At 35.0% G+C, this 19,823-nt stretch overlaps 1 protein-coding gene across 3 annotated transcripts in view; it reads right to left on the bottom strand.

Moving 5' to 3' along the window:
• The window catches only part of LOC148948195 (GATA-binding factor 3-like), a 98,281-nt gene that overhangs the window by 74,335 nt on the left and 4,123 nt on the right, over positions 1-19,823 (bottom strand). Inside the window, exons 1-2 of one of the 3 annotated variants that reach the window (XM_089093811.1) lie at positions 9,096-9,217; positions 342-818 (exon numbers count right to left, since the gene is read on the bottom strand). In XM_089093811.1, coding sequence (XP_088949937.1) covers positions 342-777 — 436 coding nt within the window. In that variant the 5' untranslated portion in view covers positions 778-818; positions 9,096-9,217. Of the gene's footprint in view, positions 1-341; positions 819-8,895; positions 9,020-9,095; positions 9,218-19,823 lie in introns of those variants that run through there. The other 2 variants (XM_089093812.1, XM_089093810.1) reach the window with 2 other exon arrangements.

Here is a 19,823-nt window from a genome sequence, read left to right as displayed (position 1 = left end):
TCTCTTATGAAAATGAAATACTACATCACTGGCGGATCCAGGTGGGCCGGGCGGGACCCCGGACCCCCCCCCGAGATTTTTTTCTGGCGGCCTCTTATTCTGTTGTTTTCTTTTTTACTCTTTTTTTTAGATTAAATTTGTCAATTTGGTCAATTTTTGGCAGCTTTTTCACATTCGACCCCCCAAGGAATTTGCTCATTGGTGCCCTTATTACATTGGGCCTCCCCCAAAATTTTTCTCTAGATCCACCCCTGAGCTACATAAGCAATGACAAAGTTGCTGGTGATGTTGTCTTTAGAACAAAAATAAATATTTAAGGAAAAAAAATATAATGTACTCACCATATGGCACTGGCTGGAAGCTTTGAAAATCGTAAGCTCTCCAAGGGTTATTCTGTGCTGCATAAGCTGCTGATAAAGCTGCTGCTTGGAATGGTGTTGTTGGCATCGCTTGGAAAGATGCCTCACGATGTGTCCCAAATTGCTGCTGTATTGAGGAACCAAATCTTGATGCAAAAGCGTCATAATTTTGAGCATAACTTTGTCCTTGATTATCATTTGCACCATGAAAGGATCCACTAAAGTTCCCAGAGCCACTGTTATGCCACATACTGGCTGGATAGGGATTAGCTGATGTGGAAGATGTGGTTCCAGCAAGGACAGGACTATTGAAGGGCATTGGCAGCATAGGTCTTGAAAGGTTAGCACATGCGTACATTGTTGTCAAGTCTTGTTGATAAGTAGTTGAATTTGAACTATTTGGAAAACCTTGGAACATAACTGGTCTGACTTCTGCAACCAAATCAACTTAAAAGGTACCTAAGAAGTGAAAAACATATTTTCAATACTTTTTAAACACCAATTTTCGTAGTTTTTTTTTTTATAAATCTATTGTTACAGTACATATCCAGTCGAGTAGCGTTTGTTAATCTACATGCTTGGCTAGGGAGAGGGGAGCAAAGGTGATATATATCTTGAGTTATATCCATAAAAATATTTGGGTGTATAAGATTATTTTCACCAAATGAGAGTTTAAACTTTTTCTAGGTAAATTCTTGAGTTTATGCATTGTTGGCTAGTTTCAACGAAAAATTATTTCGGTTTGAGAATGGGATTGTTTTATAAAATTCACCCATTTTATATCTAATTGGTTCTTTTCATAGCAAATATCTGCCCTTTTCCTTCTTTAACTATTTTATAATTTATTTTCACCTAAGCCCGTCAATTTGAAAGGAGATAGGGCAGAGAAGGAGTAGTAGGGTTATTGTGCCTCACAAGGCTCTCCCTTATAAATTTTGAGAAATGTCCTATTTTTTCATGTTCTTATTGAAGATTACCTTTTTTGCGTATTTTCAATGAACTAATCGAGAAAACCCCAAAATTACTACCCGCCTAGAATTTCAAAAATATATCCCTCCCTCTAATTTTTGTGAATTAATGCCTTTATTTTGAAAGTTTTTTTCTTTTTTAATTATCCAAAGACGTCAAACAGTTCGTGGTAACGACCTGTAAGTACGGAGCGACCCGGCTCAATAGTAGGCTAACCGAAACTCTGAAAAAAGGAATTTTGATGCAAATAGAAATATCAAAAGAATTGGCTTTTTATGCTGATTTCAAATATACAAATTTTATTACGTATAGTCTTACCAATTAAAAGTTGTACCCATTAAAAGTCTTACCCATTAAAAGCCTGAGAAAACTTTCCTGATTTTCGAAAAAAGAGGAAATAGCCCCTAAAAGTCAAGTGATCTCAATGAGAATCGCACCATCAGATTCAGCGTATCAGGGAACCCTACTGTAGAGGTTTCAAGTTCCTGTCTGCAAAAATGTGGAATTTTGTATTTTTTTTTGCTAGAAGAAAGATCACGGATGCGTGTTTATTTATTTGTTTTTTTTTCCCAGGGGTGATCGTATCGAACCAGGGGTCCTAGAATATTGAGAGACGGCTCTTTCGAATGGAAATTAAAAGTTCTAGTGTCCTTTTAAGTGACCGAAAAAATTGAAGGGCAACTAGGCCCTCTCTCCCGCCGCTTTTTTCCCAAAATCGTCGTATCAAAATGTCGAGATGGCTATTTTTTTCATCATAGTTAAAAGGTCCGATAAATATGCCTTGGGCTATAACACGACCCCCCTGCCCCAAGCTCCAGGTGAAAGCTACTTAATTTATAAAATTTGCCCATTGTTTGCGCATAGCATTTGTTATTTGGATGTAGGCATACATATTCGGGTTGGGGGGGGGACAATTTTCTGCTGTGTGTTTTTCCACGGGGAAATTTTCCATGGGGAGGGAAGTTTTAAGGGGTGAACTTGTCAAGGGAAATTGTACATAGGGGGAATTTTCCAGAATTCTTATACAAATTTCTTTTTATGTATTGCTTTCTCTTTTCCTTCTCAATTTTACGCGCAGAGTGGTTAAGAGTAATTGTCCGAGGTATATTTTCCCCGGGATTGAATTTTCTAGAGCATATTTCCGTCGGGAGGAGGTTTCTCCGTGGAGGTGGGGCCAGATTTCCTGGCACTATAAAAAATGATCAAAAATTAAATAAAAAAAAACAAGTTTTTTCAACTGAAAGTAAGGAGCAGCATGAAAACCTAAAACAAACATAAATTATTACGCATATAAAGGGGGCTGCCCCCTCCTCAACACCTCGCTCTTTACGCTAAAGTTTGAATTTTATCCCAATTCCTTAAGAATGACTCCTGAAACACAAGGGCTGTTTAATTAGAACAATAAGACGCTTTTTTAAAAGTACTAAAAAACTTTAGCTTAAAGAGCCCCGTTGCTTAATAATATTATTAATGGTTTTGAATTTTAATAAATTACAGGACATTTTCAGTTTGGATAAAATTAAGTCAAAGGTTATTGTGTAGCAGTTGTTTGTTTTTTGTTGTTTTTTTTGTTGATTTTTCTCGCATTGTGTTTATATTTTTGAGATATTGTTGTATTTTAGATATTGTGTTTATTTTGTTGTATTTTTAGAATACGAGGTCCTCTATATGCTATGCTTCTTGGGACCTCTAGCGCTTAAGTGTATTTATGTATTTAGTGTAATGTTTAATAAATTGAATTCAATTGAAGAGCGAGGTGTTGAGGAGGGGGCAACCCTCTTTATATATTTAATAATTTCTGTTCGTTTTAAGTTTTAATGTTGCTCCTTACTTTCAGTTGAAAAAACTTGTTTTTTTTATTTAATTACAAGGATGGACCAATAGATTCCCGCAGTGAACCTGTCAGCTCGCTCAATTGAATCCACTTCAATTTAATTTTCTGTGGTAATTAGACGCTCAAACCAATACCGACATTTTGCTGAGGCCAGACTTGTCACCATACAAGAAGACACTTCCGTAAGCTTGTTTGATTAATTGACCTTAATGATTCCACTACTTTCTCACTTTCTTGACTCCGGAATTTTACTCTTGGGTTGATCTTTCTTTGGAAGTCCTTAATAAAAACATTGTCTATGAAAAGCAGAAATGACGATTGTAGGACAAGAATACGAAGACAAGAGCGTTAGGGGTTGAGGGGTAAACGCACTCCAATGGGGGGGGGGGGGTTACCGTCCTATATTTTCGTGAATTGGTGTTCCTGAAGTGGTGTTTCGCCCAGCATTGGAAAGGGGGGCCTGTCCCCTGTCCGAAATACACGAAAATATAGTGGGAGGGGTTAGGTTTTCTTAAAAAAGGTTTCTCTCAAAACCTAAGGGGTAATTGTCCTCTGTCATTTCAATCCGCAAAACATTAAATGGGGGTGGAAGCAAATAGAATTTTTGACATATAAATATAAGCACCAAAAAAGCATTTTCCAATATAAAAAAGGTATTTTTAACTCCCCTGCCCCACCAATTGACGCCACTGATTGTCCCCTTGACACCATTCTGATTCGCACCCATGACATGGCATCGTTAAGGCACCACTCCAGATTTGTTGTCCTTTTTTGTGGGGGTGGGGTACCCAGGAACAGGACCTATTACATACACTCTTTTCATTCATAGTCCCCCTCTTTCTTGAATTTGATTTATTTTTGCATGAATACTTATTTACTGGACTGAAACTAAACTCTTTGAATATATCGTAAAATGCTTTAATTTGGGAGTAAGTATATTAAGACTAAATATTAATATTTCATCAAATTCTAGTGTTTGGCATTTCTTTAGATTTCAAGCTCTCCAATTAGATTTGATTTTTGCTTTTTACTCCGTATTCCATTCGATTATATTTTTTTTTCTTTTAATCTTGATTTGATGGCAATTTTTTCCCCTGTCCCTACCATATTTTTTGTCTTTTTCCACGCAGAAGACATACCATAATATCTGGATCATCGAAGAAACTGTTCATAATAAGCTACTCATTATATTGATTGCCTTAACCCACTTTGACAAATCGTAAGGATAATGATTATCTTTGGTAGGGGGGGGGGATTCCCACACTTCGATATTAAATACATGATTCTAAACCCACTGATTTTTGTTTGGAGGACGGGGCATTTGAAACTCTGAATTTTTCTTTTGTGTGTGTGTGGAGGGGAAGGGGGTTACAAGACATCAGCGCTGGACCACAGAATTGTCAGTGCTGGGCCAAAAAAAAATATCTTAAGCTACAATTTAGCGTATTGGATAACAGTGATTGGAGCGAGGATCGCTATTTGTATTTAAGACCCTGATCATTGTTCACGCATTTGAGGTTTAGAAACCATCCGACTTGGGAATAATTAGAACAAGGTAATTGGTATGAAACTATAATAAAACCCCCTCAAGCAAGTTCATTAAACTTGAACAAGTTTTAAACCGTTTCACGAGGTGGCCGGTGTTTACCCCCCGGAAAATACGCCCCCCCCCCGCAACAAATACCCCCTGAAAATACCCCTCGTAAAATACCCCCGCGGATAATACCCCCCCCCCCGCGGAAAATACCCCCCAGAAAACAACCCCCAGGAAAATACCCACCCTGCGGAAAATACCCCCCGGTAAATACCCCCCCCCCCCCGTTGAAAATAAAGCTTTCCAAATTTGAGAATTTTATTTGAGTTTTATTTTTGTATTTTCGTAGGGGGGAAGGAATTATGGTACTTGTATATTATGCGCCACTCAGTCAAGTTTACGCTGTGTAAAACTCGAGAACAAACCCGTTTCTTCGCTAGTTTCTTTCATCTTAGCATGAGACAAGACTAAGACAAGTGACAGAATAGATGAGAAATATATTATTTGGGCTATATATTTGCACATAGGGGGAGGGGAAGGGGTGGTGATAAAGTATTTGGACAATTTAAAGTCAGAAAATAATTCCTTCTAGGTATGGCCACTGAAAAGAATAGCGAGGTATCTGGAAATTTTTTAACTAAAAAAAAAAAAAAAAAAAAAAAAAAAAAAAAAAAAGTTTCATTTAAGTGTTTTTTCCAAGTGTTAAGCGTTGCTTATTTCAATTACCGATTTTCCAAGTATTAAGAACTATTATTAGGTTAATGTAGTGTTTCATTTAAGTGTTTTGTGATGATCGCTGTTCAAAGTTTATGTTATTTGTACCTTTCATTTATGTTATTTTACTATGTTCCTGGCCGTATATTTGGCTTTAAAATACACTTCTCTATCTATCTATCTAATATGCATAATAACTGTACCAAACACACCCCCCCCCTAATATGCAAATATATAGCCCAAATTATTTCTAAACTAACGAAAAAACTGGTGTGTTCTCGAATTTTACACAGCGTAAACTTGAGTGAGTGGCGCAAGATACACAAATACCAAAATTTTTTCCCCCTATGGAAATAAAAAATAAAACTCAAGTAAAATTCTCAAATTTGGAAAGCCTCAATTTCCACGGGGGGTATTTTCAGCGCGGGGCTATTTTCCGCGGGTGGGGGGGTATTTTCTGCGGGGGGTATTTTCCGTGGGGGTATTTTCCTAGGGGGGGGGAGTATTTCCCGGGGTTAATCGCTGGGGGTGGGGGGTAATTTTCGAGGGGATAAACGCCTAGAACCATTTCACGAGAGTCCAGCTTTCTAGGGGTGTAATGAGAGGCAATTTGAGATGGCTAGGACACGTTTTGCAGATAAAGGATTAGAAATTGTCAAAGATCGTTCTTTTTGGTCATCCATCTTGGGCCAAAGGAAAATCAGGTGAAAAGGGGTGGGAAGGCCTCCAACGGGGTAGGAGGAGGTAATAAATAAGTATTTAAAGGAAATTGGAACTTATTTTGAAGTTTCCAATAGTTTGGAATGGAGGAGGAGCGTATCCAGCTATGTTGGCCACAGGCGGCTTGATGCTTCAGTAAGTTGCTATAGGGGTAGTTAGTAGTAGCAGTTCACGACAACTAATGAGAGGGCCATCATCAGTGACAGCAAAAGTTTTGACGTTATATGTAAAGACTAAAATAAATAAATATAAAAAAGGAGAAAGTAAATGGAAAGCCTTTAAATTCCGTTTTGAAATTCCTTGTTGGAAATATAAAAGAGTGTATTTAAAACAAGGAGATTCAAACATTGAATTATAATAAGTAATTCAAAAATTACAAGATGCTATGTTTCCCCAACACCTAGTAATTTCATCAGGGGGAAGGGGTGCCACCACTTGGGGGTTCCCCCTTTTGATGAAAATTTCACTTTCATTCGGCTTTTTTTGCTTATATTTTAATCGGGAGCGGTGTGCAGTAATTAGTTTGGCCCCGGGTACCACCAACCCTAGGAACAACTCTGCCTATCTCTTGTCCAGGATATTTTAGTGACAAAAAAAAACGTTTAGGTTGACAATTATGCCGAGAGGATTAGCAAAATATTTTTCACAGAAGCGTCAATTGGAGGGTGGGGCAATTGCTCCCCTGAATTTTGAAGAATACTATTTTGGGTATTTGAATTGGAAAAAATATTTAAAAAAACCTCCCCCCTAGCCTTGGAAAAATATATTTTTTCTGGCTTAATATAAAACAAATTCTGGCCCCTCTCTCATACATTTTGTGGAATTAGCTGGTTGCTCCTAATTAAAGTATAAGTGATGACAGTTGGAGGATTAAAGTTGCGTCTCCTTAAATTGCAATTTAATCCATATCATGTCCCCTTAAATAAATGCCTTAAAACCAAAAGCCACTTATCAGGATGACAATTCTTTTATCTAATCCTATCATGTTTGTACATCTCTTTTTACTGTGCCGGAAGGAAAAAGGACATGAACGCTTGAAACATTCCATTAAGGTTTCTGTAACATTCTAATTCAGATAATGAAGCTTTTAAATCCGTATTTACGACTGAGGTCAGATGAAGGTTACCTCCGGAGTGGAGCTTTTGAACGGAGTCGATTGTTCCCGAAGAAGAAGATATTAACCCGAATCGGCAGTGGAGAGCCACCCTATTGAACTTAAAGGAGTGCAGACTAATTTGGGGGTAGTACTATAGAAAACAGATGTGAAATAACAATGTGTGAAAGGGTTTTGTTACATTTAATTAGTGAGGTATTTGAAAAATGGGATGAAAAACCGAATGAAAGAAATACACCCTTAAAATTAATGGAAAATATATTGCAATACTGTCACTTGAAAACTAAAATATTAGCAATTGCTATTTCCTAGTATTTCTGTGGCTAAAGTGGTTTTAGAGTGTCTGAAATCATTGTAAAGTTTCAGAAAGATTTTGAAATTTCGGGATCCTGTTCTTTCCCTCCACCCCTTGCATGTATGTTTATATAGTATATATATATATATATATATATATATATATATATATATGTGTGTGTGTGTGTGTGTATATATATATATATATATATATATATATATGTGTGTGTGTGTGTGTGTGTGTGTGTGTATATATATATATATATATATATATATATATATATATATATATGTATATATATATATATATATATATATATATATATATATATATATATATATATATATATATATATATATATATATATACATATATATATATATATATATATATATATATATATATATATATATATATATATATACCTATATACACACACACTACCTACACACACTATCACACACACACACACACACACACACACACACACACACACACACACACACACACACACACACACACACACACACATATACACACACACACACACACACACACACACACACATATATATATATATATATATATATATATATATATATATATATATATATATATATATATATATATATATATATATATATATATATATATATATATATATATATATATATATATATATATATATATATATATTTTTTATATAATATACACCGCCCTTTTCAAATAAAAACTCATGTTACTTCTTTAATTCGGCACCTCAAAACAAAAATATTTATGTAAGGTTTACTGTTTTTTTTTTTGTTTTTTTTTTAACATTTAAAAGGAACAAAAATCAATCAAAGAAAACATAGTTTTTCTTATGGATTTAAAGAGTGAAGATGCTACTTAGGAAAAACTAATTTTTTGCTTCGTGGTTCATGGAACATTTATCTGCAAGATAGCGTCAAATAAACTGACTCGCAATATTCAAATAAACTGACCCACAATCGCCGAAAAAACACGATCGGGAGTAGAAAAGTCCTTAAGTATCCCGCAAAAAATAAAAGACTAATTTATAAGGTTCTCAACAGTCTTTCAGGGGCCAAGAAACCAGTAAATTTTAGCATAAAATTTAATACTCTGAAAACCTGAAGTAAAATCGGTTTTCAGCACTAATATTACCTTTTATATATATATATATATATATATATATATATATATATATATATATATATATATATATATATATATATATATATATATATATATATATATATATATATATATATATTTTATATATTGTATATATATGCACTACACCTCCTATTAACTTTGCTTGCGTATAAATCTATTCTTATAACCATGAGAATATACCGATGGGTGCAGCTAGTGGAGGGCACGGGTGGGCAGTGCCTACCCTACAAAATATTTTGCCCACACTAGAAAAATCGCCAGAATTAAAAATAACGTAGTTTTTTTGTGGAGATGAAGATTTAATTCCATTTCTTGTTCAATTAATTTATCATTCCCGACAACCACCAGTTTATCAAATATAATATATACTATGAAAATACCGTGGATCTAGTTCACTTCTTTTTTATTTACGTTGTACTCAAATGCGTCGATGGCCACTTTTCAGAAGAAAAAAATATAATAGTAGAGCCACTGTTGGACTTTGGCATGAGCTGTAGTTTCCCCATTTGATATTCCTGTCTTTAAGAAGGAGCATCCAAACTCTATTTTAAGATACTATTTTCTTGTTATATTGTCACATTCATCATAGGAAACCTGTCAAAAAGTCAACAAGGCTACGGAACATTACTTCCCAACTTTTTGGCCGCAATCACCAAACCAAATCATCTTTCTTATCTACCACTTATGATTTCCTCATCCCATTTTTCATTATCCTTATCTCGTATTCTTGTCTCGTGCGCATATTTTTGCCCAAGGCAGGAAAGAGAAGCCCCTCCCTTACCTGTTTAACTGGCCAATAAGCGATCAGTATTTATCATTGATGACAAGTGTATATGATCAAAATTCAGGTAGGCAGGTGTGATTGATTTAAGTGATTAGTGCCAAATGATCAGGACGTAATTTGAAGATACTCAATCAGGTTTTGGGGGGAAAAGATACGAGCGACTTAAAAAAGTCAAGAAGATATTATGGTATCATGGCAAAACTCGCTAGGAACAAATTATCATGATAGATGGTATTGTTTTTTATCTATATAATTTAGCTATAAAAGTGTGTTTAAAAAGACAAAACTTGATGTTATGCTTGTTAACGAATCGCAAAAATGCTACCACCTACGCAAGGTTATTAGAATTAGATGAAACAGAATTTTTTGGCGAGGACAAAATTTTGGAACAGATAAGATTAGGCTATCGAACTTTAATACCTTTGAAAAGTCAAATGCGTCATAGTTTATTGTAAGGGAAGTGCGTGTGAAGACACGGCAGCTATTATACAAATCCCACGACTTTAAGGAGGTCCTATCCCCCTTCACCACCCAAAACGTGCTTGGGCCAAGAAGGTGTGATTTCAGGGCCTTTCATTTAGGGTTTTACTGGGGAGCGTTTCTTATTTACTATTTTTATACGTTTGATTTCACTACCTTTTATTTAAAGTTTCACTGTTTACTTTTTTCGATTAAATTGCGGAAAAACATCATTGAGTTTCGTATAGGAGCATCATTAGATGATATTAACTAATCTATTGAAATGTACAAGCATTACTTGCTGATCTCGCGTTAATGGTTATTATAATTTTTATATAGTTTTAAAATTATAATTTTTATTTGTATAACACACATGAATAGTCATGCGCAATTGCAACCTTTACAAAGCCGTATCCAGAGGGGAAAGGGGTTTCCGGTAACCCCCTCTCCCAAAGAAACGTCCCCCTTCTGAACAAAAATCATGGATACGTCCTTGACCTTTTACAAAGATCCCGCCACTCCCTTTGCAAGTAAAATCCTGGCAGCATTTCTTACTATGCATTTTATTTCATGACATAAATCCGGCCAGAGCTATTTTTTTCAGTGGGGCTATTTAGAATTATTTCTAAGGTTGAAATAATTGCGAGTGAGAAATAAGACTATAAGAAAGCAATACGTAAGAGCGGAAATATCTGCATATAATAATCGTGTTGTTAATATATAGTATTGTCACAATGTAACGTCATTTAACAAAAATAAATCATTCTATTACATTAAAGCAACAGGTTAAATATAATAAAACATATATTTCCTTTTTTTCGATAACCTGATCTTTCAGAAGAAAAGTTAACTACAATCCCAAAATATTAAGTTTTCAGAATTTGTGACTTCGACTATGAATAAATGTGAGGGTGGGAACTTGCCTCCCCCTCCACTTTTAGAACCAAAAATAAAGTAATAGTTGCCAGATTCTGTGATATTTGTAAGTATGTAACACTTAACTGGCAATTAAGTCACTGGTCAACACGCCTCTCCCCTTCTTTCAAAATTGTTTTCAAGGGAGAGCCCTTGAAATGTGTGAAAAAAAAGTCACAAGCAATTTCCAACCTGCCAACCATGATTAAAACCAATTAAGAAACAGGCATATCCTATACTAAGCCAATTTAAAGGAATTGAGGAAAAAAGGGGGGACTATAGTGAACACATCCTCACTTCACTTGCTCCTTGATATGTATGTCTTGTCTAAGTTAGTATTGCTCAGGGAAATTAATGCACATATTAATATTTTCGTTATATGACTATAGGAAGAAACCATGGCGGATTTGTCCATATCCAAAAAAAAATCAAATCCACTTGTGAATTATCAGCGGCAATTTCAGCATATTTCAAACGATAAAAATTTTGCCGCTGCTATTTCTTCGTGAAGATTGAAGTAATTAATAACCGTTTGGCACCCGACTTTTCAGTCTGTCACCCAACTACATACCCAAATAGCCCAATCTGTGTGTGTGTTTTTTTTTTCTTGAGCATTACAAAAACGGCTACTTTAAATTTCATTAATCTTATTATCTTTAATATTTCATATTTAATAATTTAATATTTAATATTAATATATCTTTTTTATTTAATAAAATTATCTTATATATTTAATTAATATTATCATCTTGAGCACTTTTTTCCACTTTAATCGTTGTTTGTCACTTTCAGGGGATACCAATTAGGGTCCGCTGCCACCAAGCACCCTAGAGATTGAAAATACCTGTTTTAAGCTGCATTTTCATTTGAAAAAATTAGAAAATTACCTCCCTCTCCCTACTCCGTGGATTATGAAAAATATTTTTTTTTATTTATCTTCTTTAGAAAAAGCCGACGAAAAGTCCCTACCCAGGGCCGCATCCAGGACTTTTTTTCGAGGAGGCAGGATTTATAAAAGTATTTTTTCAGGGGAGGGGGTTCCATTTTTGTTACGTTTTTACGAGTCAGACAAAAATTTCGGGGGGGGGGGGTCAAACCCCCTAAACCCCTGGATACAGCCTTTCCCCTACCCCGCCTCTTTTATTTTTGTGAACTGGTACCCTTGGTAACTTCCAGTCCCCAAAAAATGACAATAGCAACCAGGGCCGTATCCAGGATTTTTGTTCAGGTTTTTTTTTTTACTAATTTTTGACTTTTTTTGGGGGAGGGGGTTTACTAATTTTTGACTCAGTTTTGACTAATTTTACTGATTTTTACCTAGGTTTTACTAATTTTCGACTTATTTTCGAGTCGGTCAAAAAATTTCGGGGTGGGGGGTTCAAACCGGGTAACCCCCCCCCCCCCCGGATACGGCCATGATAGCAACCAAATCCTTACCTGCATGACGAACTTCATTTGATGTTCTTGTGAATGTGCTTCAAACCTACTGAAAACTGACTATGTTTAGGCGGTTAAAACTGTCTTTTTTCATTTATTTTCAGATATTTTGGTACTAAAAATTTCTGAAAAATGTCTGCAGCCATTGTTAAAAAAAAAAATTCTGCTGCCGTTGACTGTATGGGGAAAATTCATTGAAATTCATTTGAAAATTTTAAAGAGTTTAGCCATAAACAGATGAATCTTGAATTAAATTTGAGAGGCCTATTACTGAACATTTAATGAAGTTTTGCTGGTAAGAAGGAAACTAAAATTTAGCTATTATATGGAACTGTGAGTTACAAATAATTAACTAGCTATTTCAGATTTAGTAACTTGGATTTTTTGTCTTTTAACTTATTTTATTAAAATCAAATCCTGACTAGAATTGTCAGCTTACCACACTACCTTTGTTTTGCCAAAATACCTCCTAAGCTATACAAAAATAAACTAAAAGTTATCCCTTGTGCTGGAAATCCCACTCAAAATCCCTGATATTTGTTATTTCACCAATAGCTTGGAAAGTGAAGCGGGGGTCTTCTAGCCGAGTACCCTAACACTGATGTTCTATTTTTTGTCTTACGCTTTTTTGTCAGCTTAGGAGCATATATTTAGCAAAAATTTGACACGTCCTCTTTTCATGGACATGTGTGAAACATCTTTCCTTAACAACCTAACATACCCTGACATTGAGTAATGGCTATCGACCTAATCAAGGAAAGAATGTGACCAAACTGTTCAATAAACTGGAATCACCCTAAATGAACTTCCCGAACGCGCACACAACAGTCTTCAAGTAGGGTTGTATAACATAACTGAAAGATCATAAAAATATGTTCTTGTCACAAGAGCGCATCCAGGATTTTTGTTCGGGGGGGGGGGTACTAATTTTTGACTCGGTTTTCGACTAATTTTTACTAAGGTTTTACTAATTTTCGACTTATTTTTGACTCGGTCAAAAATTTCGGGGGGGTTGAAACGGGGTAACCCCCCCCCCTCCCTGGATACGGCCTTGTTTTGTCATATGATTTATGGTGATAGTCTTGATATCACCTTTTCTCAAATAATAATTACAAAATTCACACTTCATTGCATTCATAAATTTTATATTATCAAATTATTGAGTTGTTTTCAGTTTAACTAAATTCTAACACGACCCCACCCCTCCCATTACATGCCTAAATATAGCCTTAGGCATGGGCGCCCATAAGCTGAATTCTAGGGGGGGGCAAACTTCGTCTAATTGCTACTTTTATTGCTATATAATAAAAATCTCAGAACAAAAGTATAAAAATAAGGCAGCATCATTCAGCCGGGGGGGGAGGGCAGTGCCCCCCCTGCCCCCCCCCCCCATATGGGTGCCCATGGCCTTAGGCCCTGCATACAAGTTTTAAGATTTTCTTAAGATTTGTTTTTAAGGTTTTCACTATTTTTTGTACTAATTTCTCGTCGATAGTTGGTTCATAACGCCAGGTATATATGTTAATAATATACCTGTACATCGTTTACTAGAGAGAATTGCCCCCCTGGTCACCCTGACGGTGTAAATGGGGACGTCAATACAAAAAGTTATCTTTGAAGAACTGAGCTCAAAAACCTTCGAAATTAAGAGTCCTAGAATCGACTTTTGATATTTCACACCCCACAGGTATAATATACCAATAATATACTAGGTATAATATATTAATAATTTGTTATTAAAAAAAACTTTCATATATAGCCTAGGACTACATCCAGGCATAAGGGGGAAAGGACTGTGAAACACTCAGACGGGAATACATAGAAGCTTTATGAATGCAGTGAAGTAAAAATTTACTATTAAGGTACAAATTTAGCAAGAGGGCATAAACTGTAACTAATTTTGAAAACTTTTTGTTGAAATTTTCCTTTTTCTCCATCTGAATTACTTAACTTGACTAACATCAAATGATTCTTCAATTTCCCTAAGTATTTTGCAAACATAGTCATTTGCAGAAAAATTCGCCTTATTTTGATGTATATTATCATATACAATATATAGGCTATTCTGTTTCGCAAAAAAAAAAAAAATACTGAACAAGTGAATGAAGATAACCTGAATGTCATATTTTAAAATATCACTAGAATTCAGCGGAAGCAGAATATGATCTAGTACTTGATTAAATAAAAAAAAACAAGTTTTTTTAACTGAAAGTAAGGAGCGACATTAAAACTTAAAACGAACAAACATTTCCATATATGAAAGGGGCTGTCCCCTCCTCAATACCTTGGTCTTTACGCTAAAGTTTTTTATGGTTTTAAAAAATAAAGTTGTGTGACAGATTCAAACTTTAGCTTAAAGAGCGAGGCATTGAGGAAGGGACAGCCGCTTTCATATACGAAACAATTTTTGTTCTTTTTAAGTTTTAATGTCGCTTCATACTTTCAGTTAAAAAAGTTTTTTTTTTATTTAGATTCTGAACGTTTTTGAATTAATGCGGTTTTGATTCTGGTTCTCCTTGCATTGATAAATGCAATAAAGTGTACATGTTAGTTTTACTTTTTTGGTTAAATATCTTTCCGGAAATTTTGTTCTGACGTAACTTACAAATTAACTTATGCAGAGAAATTTTATACTCGTATGTTTTATTACGTATATTGGGGAGTTTCCCCCTAGTCGATAACTTGCTCTTTACGCTAAAGTTCAAATTTTGTTTGAATCACAAACCCCTGAATCACAAAGGCCGGTTAATTAGAATAGATAGCTCTTTTGAAAGTACTAAAAAAAACTTTAGCGAAAAGGGCGAGGTATTGACTAGGGGGCGAACCCCCTCATACACGTAATAAGATAAGATAAGATAAGATAAGATAAGTTTTATTCTTCATGAAATACACATATAATATTACATGATATTAATCCCTCAAAGGCTCATTGGCCTGTACAAAGAGGGACGACATATGAATTACATACTCAGAGATAAAAAACAAAAGAAAATTTAAAATGATCACTTACTCACATATGAAGGAGAAGAAAAGAAAATATAGATAAACTGGAAACTATAGAAAAAATTAGAATAAATAAACCAAATTTATTAATTATATTAAATAGACTCAAAAAAAAAAAAAAAAAAAAAAAAAAAAAAAAAAAAAAAAATATTATTATTACTATAAGCGAATCCCTATCGTCGAAACAGAATTATTTGTATTGTCAGGTAAAACTAACATCATAATAGCTGTTACGATATTATTCATAACTCTTATCCAAAATATTAAAAAATCAAAACTTAAGCCATGTACAGCCCTTTTAACTTGTATTTAAAACTATATAAATTCCAATTCAATCAGCTCTGCTTATTTCTGAGGCTAGGTAGCAAAATTGACGTTTATGGGTTATTTCAGTCATAAGGCTTATAATTATTGGACTGTAATAAAATGGTGCGAAAGCAATAAAATTTAACCCGTCTTCATGAATGCTACTCCTTAGTGAACTATACAAGTTTCAGCAATAAATATTGATAGTCATACCTGAGGTCAGGGAGTAATAGCGCAGAGAAGACCACCATAAAACAAAACTAAACATTCAGGGGACATCAACTCCACAAAAAAAAAAAAAAAAAAAAAAAAAAAAAAAAAAAAAAAAAAATTATTAATTTTTTTTCTTAAAAAAATTGTAATTAATAAAACACTTTAAAGTGCCAAAAGTGGGGCATTTCTTTAATTAATAAGGCCGGGAGTTCCAAACCTGATGACAAGCGAGGAGGGGATTGAAATCTGACCGCACAGTGGGAGTAGGAGGAATGCAGATATTATGTGACGAACGAAGGTTATATGGAGCTGAATCAGAAATAGACTGAGGAGTTTTTTGAAGAGATTTTGGAAGATTGCCATGAAGCTGATGAAAAACAAAATAAGCACAAGAAAGAATGTAGATAGACTGTATATTTAGACGCGGTATTGGTTAAGAACGGTTGGTTTCAATAACCAGCCGCGGTTTTTTATCATAAATCACAAAAAGCGACCGCAGTGTAGAAGGAAAAGTAGACATCCATACTATGGGGCAATAAGAGACATATGACTGGACAAGGCAGAAAAAAGAAGCTTCAGTATAGATCCAGGAAAGGTGTGTTTGAGTTTTCGAATGACGCCCAAACTCCGTGAAACCTTAACCCTAATCATGGCTATATGGTGTCTAAACGAAAGGTTCTCATCAAGCAGGATACCAAGAAACCGGACCAACCGATTCTTTGGTCTGCAAAAGGAGCCTTGTGACACCTGAAGCTGTGTCAGTTGAGGGAAAGCTACATCAATTCGAGAAAAATAAGAAAAATATGACTTGGTAACATTCAAGGCCAAGTAATTCGCCTCAAACCATGAAACTACTCTCTCAAATATTGCCACCAGATTAGATCTGACATCACATTCCGTCCTCCCTAAAGTTCCAAAAGTGCTGTCGTCAGCAAAAGCAACGAGGCAATCTCCATTAGAAGTAGCATTGGGAAACAAAGGAACATCCGGATGACAAAGATTGCAGCATACTAGAGGACTGGTGTTCTTGACTGCTGAAATAAGATCATTGACATAAATCAGAAATAAAACGGGGCCAAGAACAGATCCCTGGGGGACACCATATTCTACTTCAGAAGGGCTCTGGAAAAGCGGATCAATTGAAATAAGTCTACCAGAAAGATATGATTCAAACCAAGAGAAAACATTTGATCTTATACCAATATGCAATAATTTCCAAAGAAGAATCTGATGAGTCAAAGAATCAAAAGCTTTACGAACATCCAAAAATAAAGCTGCCGGGATAAGACCAAAATCTATTGCCGAATGAATGAAATTCAAGAGAGATGCAAAAGCATGCTCTGTAGAGTGATTCGCTCGGAATCCAAACTGGAAATCATGGAAAAAATTTTTGACATCCAGAAAACTAAGAAGCCTGGATAGCATAGCCTTCTCAAAAATTTTCCTGAAAACAGATAGAAGAGAAATTGTCCTATAATTAGCAGGATCACTCCGGGACCCACCTTTATACAGTACTATAACCTTAGCTCGCTTGAGTGATTCAGGGAAAATTCCATTCACGAAAGACTTTGTTTTAAGTTTTAATGTTGCTCCTTACTTTCAGTTAAAAAAACTAGTTTTTTTTATTTAATTTCTGATCGTTTTTTAAATAATGCTGGGAAACCCGGCGCCCTTTTCATAGAAATATCCCTTCCCCCAAGAAAACATCCTCCATGAAAGGATCCTCCCCGTAACCCCCTTCTCCGACCCCCCCTCCTATCAGACAAAAATCCCTCCTGAAACGTCTTTATACTTCCCATTAACCAATACTATTGGCCTATGTATAACCAAACAATGGGCAAAGTTCATAACTTCCAGCCTTTCCCCCGGGAACTGTTGGGGATTAAGTCATCTTCAAAGACATAGTTATTAGATTTTCAACTATGCTGAACAAAATGGCTATCTCAAAATTTTGATTGGGTTACTTTGGGAAAACATGAGCATGGGAGGGGGCTAAGTTGCCCTCCAATTATTTTGGTCACTTAAAAGGTCACTAGAACTTTTAATTTCTGTTCAAATGAGCCCTCTTACGAAATTCTAGGACTACTGGATCGATACGATCACCCCTGGGAAAAAAAAAATAAATAAATAAACACTTAGCCTATCCGTGATCTTTCTTTCGACAAAAAATACAAAATTCCACATTTTTGTAGATAAGAGCTTGAAACTTCTGCAGCAGGGCTTTCTGATACGCTGAATCGGATGATGTGATTTTCATTAAAGTTCTATGACTTTTTGGGTGTTTTTCCCATTTTTTCCGAAAATAAAGCAAATTTTGTCAGGCGTGTAATTTTTGATGGATAAAACTAAACTTAATGAAACTTATCTATTTGAAATCAGCATAGAAACTTTATTTTACTGATTTATCTATGGGTTTAAAGAATCCTGTTTCTAAAGTTTCGGTTACTATTGAGTTGGGTCGCTCCTTACTTACAGTTCGTACCACGAACTGTTCGACAAAAAATACAAAATTCCACATTTTTGCAGATAGGAGCTTGAAATTTCCGCAATAGGGTTTTTGGATACGGTGAATCCGATGGTGTGATTTTCATTAAAGTTATATGACTCTTTGGGGTGTTTCCCCCTTTTTTTGAAAATAAGGCAAATTTTCTCAGGTGCGTAACTTTTGATGGGTAAAATTAAACTTAATGAAACTTATATATTTGAATTCAGCTTAAAAATTTGATTCTATTGATGTATCTATGGGTATCAAAATCCCGGTTTTTAGAGTTTCGGTTACTGTTGAGCCGGATCGCTCCTTACTTACAGTTCGTTACCAAGACTTGTTTGATTGTTTGAATCCTTAAATTATAAGAAAAACGAATTGATTAGCCATTATTAACAGATGGTGGGTGCAGTAAAAATCTAAAGGTAGAATAGTGAAAGGGGGAGGGTGATTTTATTGGAGTTAAAAAGTGGGGTTAAAGGATATCAGGTAAGTATTCATACCCTGGAATCCTATTTTTTCAAATTTCTGGGCGTATCTCGCTTAGATTTTTTTTTTTAGCATTCAACCCTCTCGATTTGCCTGCTTCGAACTGAGATTAGGATATTGGAAGCCATGGTGATGACAGTGGTCAAGCTTTGTCTAGGAACATGGCGCTGATTGTAAAGGTTGCAAAAGATAGGCTAATTCCCTTCCCTTTAGTTGCTCGCTAACCAGACCCTATATCAATCAATAAGTTGTACGGAAAATAGTGGTTGATCCTACTTTCTAGGGTTAGAATTTAAAAAAAAAGTTTAAGATGTCTAGGTCACGTCGTATCGCTTTTTGGAAATCTATCTGGGACTAATCGAACCGTAGATCGTCCCCGAATTGAGCGTATACAGGTCATAAGAAAGAGTTGAAGAAAATTTGAGCTTCATGAGATTGGGTTGGAGAATGAGCGTGCGCAGTTATGTCCACCTTAGGTGACTTGATACTGCATTGGGTTGTTAGTTGTTGTAGTAGTAATAATAATAGCTCCATTTGTACAAACCAAATCCGTCGAAAAAGAGATGTAATATGTAATTTTCAGCTTTTTTTTAAACTATAAGAAAACATGTTTTACATTTAAGCAACCGGTTCTAATTTGGTCCAAGTTTTGCCTTATTCGATACTGACTTGTCAAATGACTAACCCTCATTTAGCAGTTCATATTATATGTTGTCCATTTTACTTTGTAGGAAAACTGAAAAATTATCTAAAACTAAAACATCTTTATTGATTTTTAAAATTCTTAATCTAGGACAAATTTACTATTTTAAATTAGGAATATATATTTTTAAAATGTAGGTTTCTGAATGTCCAACTCGAAGATCACTTTTTGAATGGACCAAAACTTTTGATGAAAATCAACAGTGTTGTCAAGACCTAGGGGCAAGTTGATTTTCACGAATGAAGAACAAAGATTAAGTGCAAAATATCAACTTCCTTTCATTGCGAATAAATAAAAAGTATCTGATTTAGCAA

Source organism: Artemia sp. Qi Xiang Cuo, chromosome 9, assembly GCF_049724085.1.
Source record: "Artemia sp. Qi Xiang Cuo chromosome 9, ASM4972408v1, whole genome shotgun sequence".
Taxonomy (NCBI): domain Eukaryota; kingdom Metazoa; phylum Arthropoda; class Branchiopoda; order Anostraca; family Artemiidae; genus Artemia; species Artemia sp. Qi Xiang Cuo.
The sequence above is the reverse complement of the archived record's forward strand: the minus strand, read 5'-3'. Positions and strand labels throughout refer to the sequence as shown.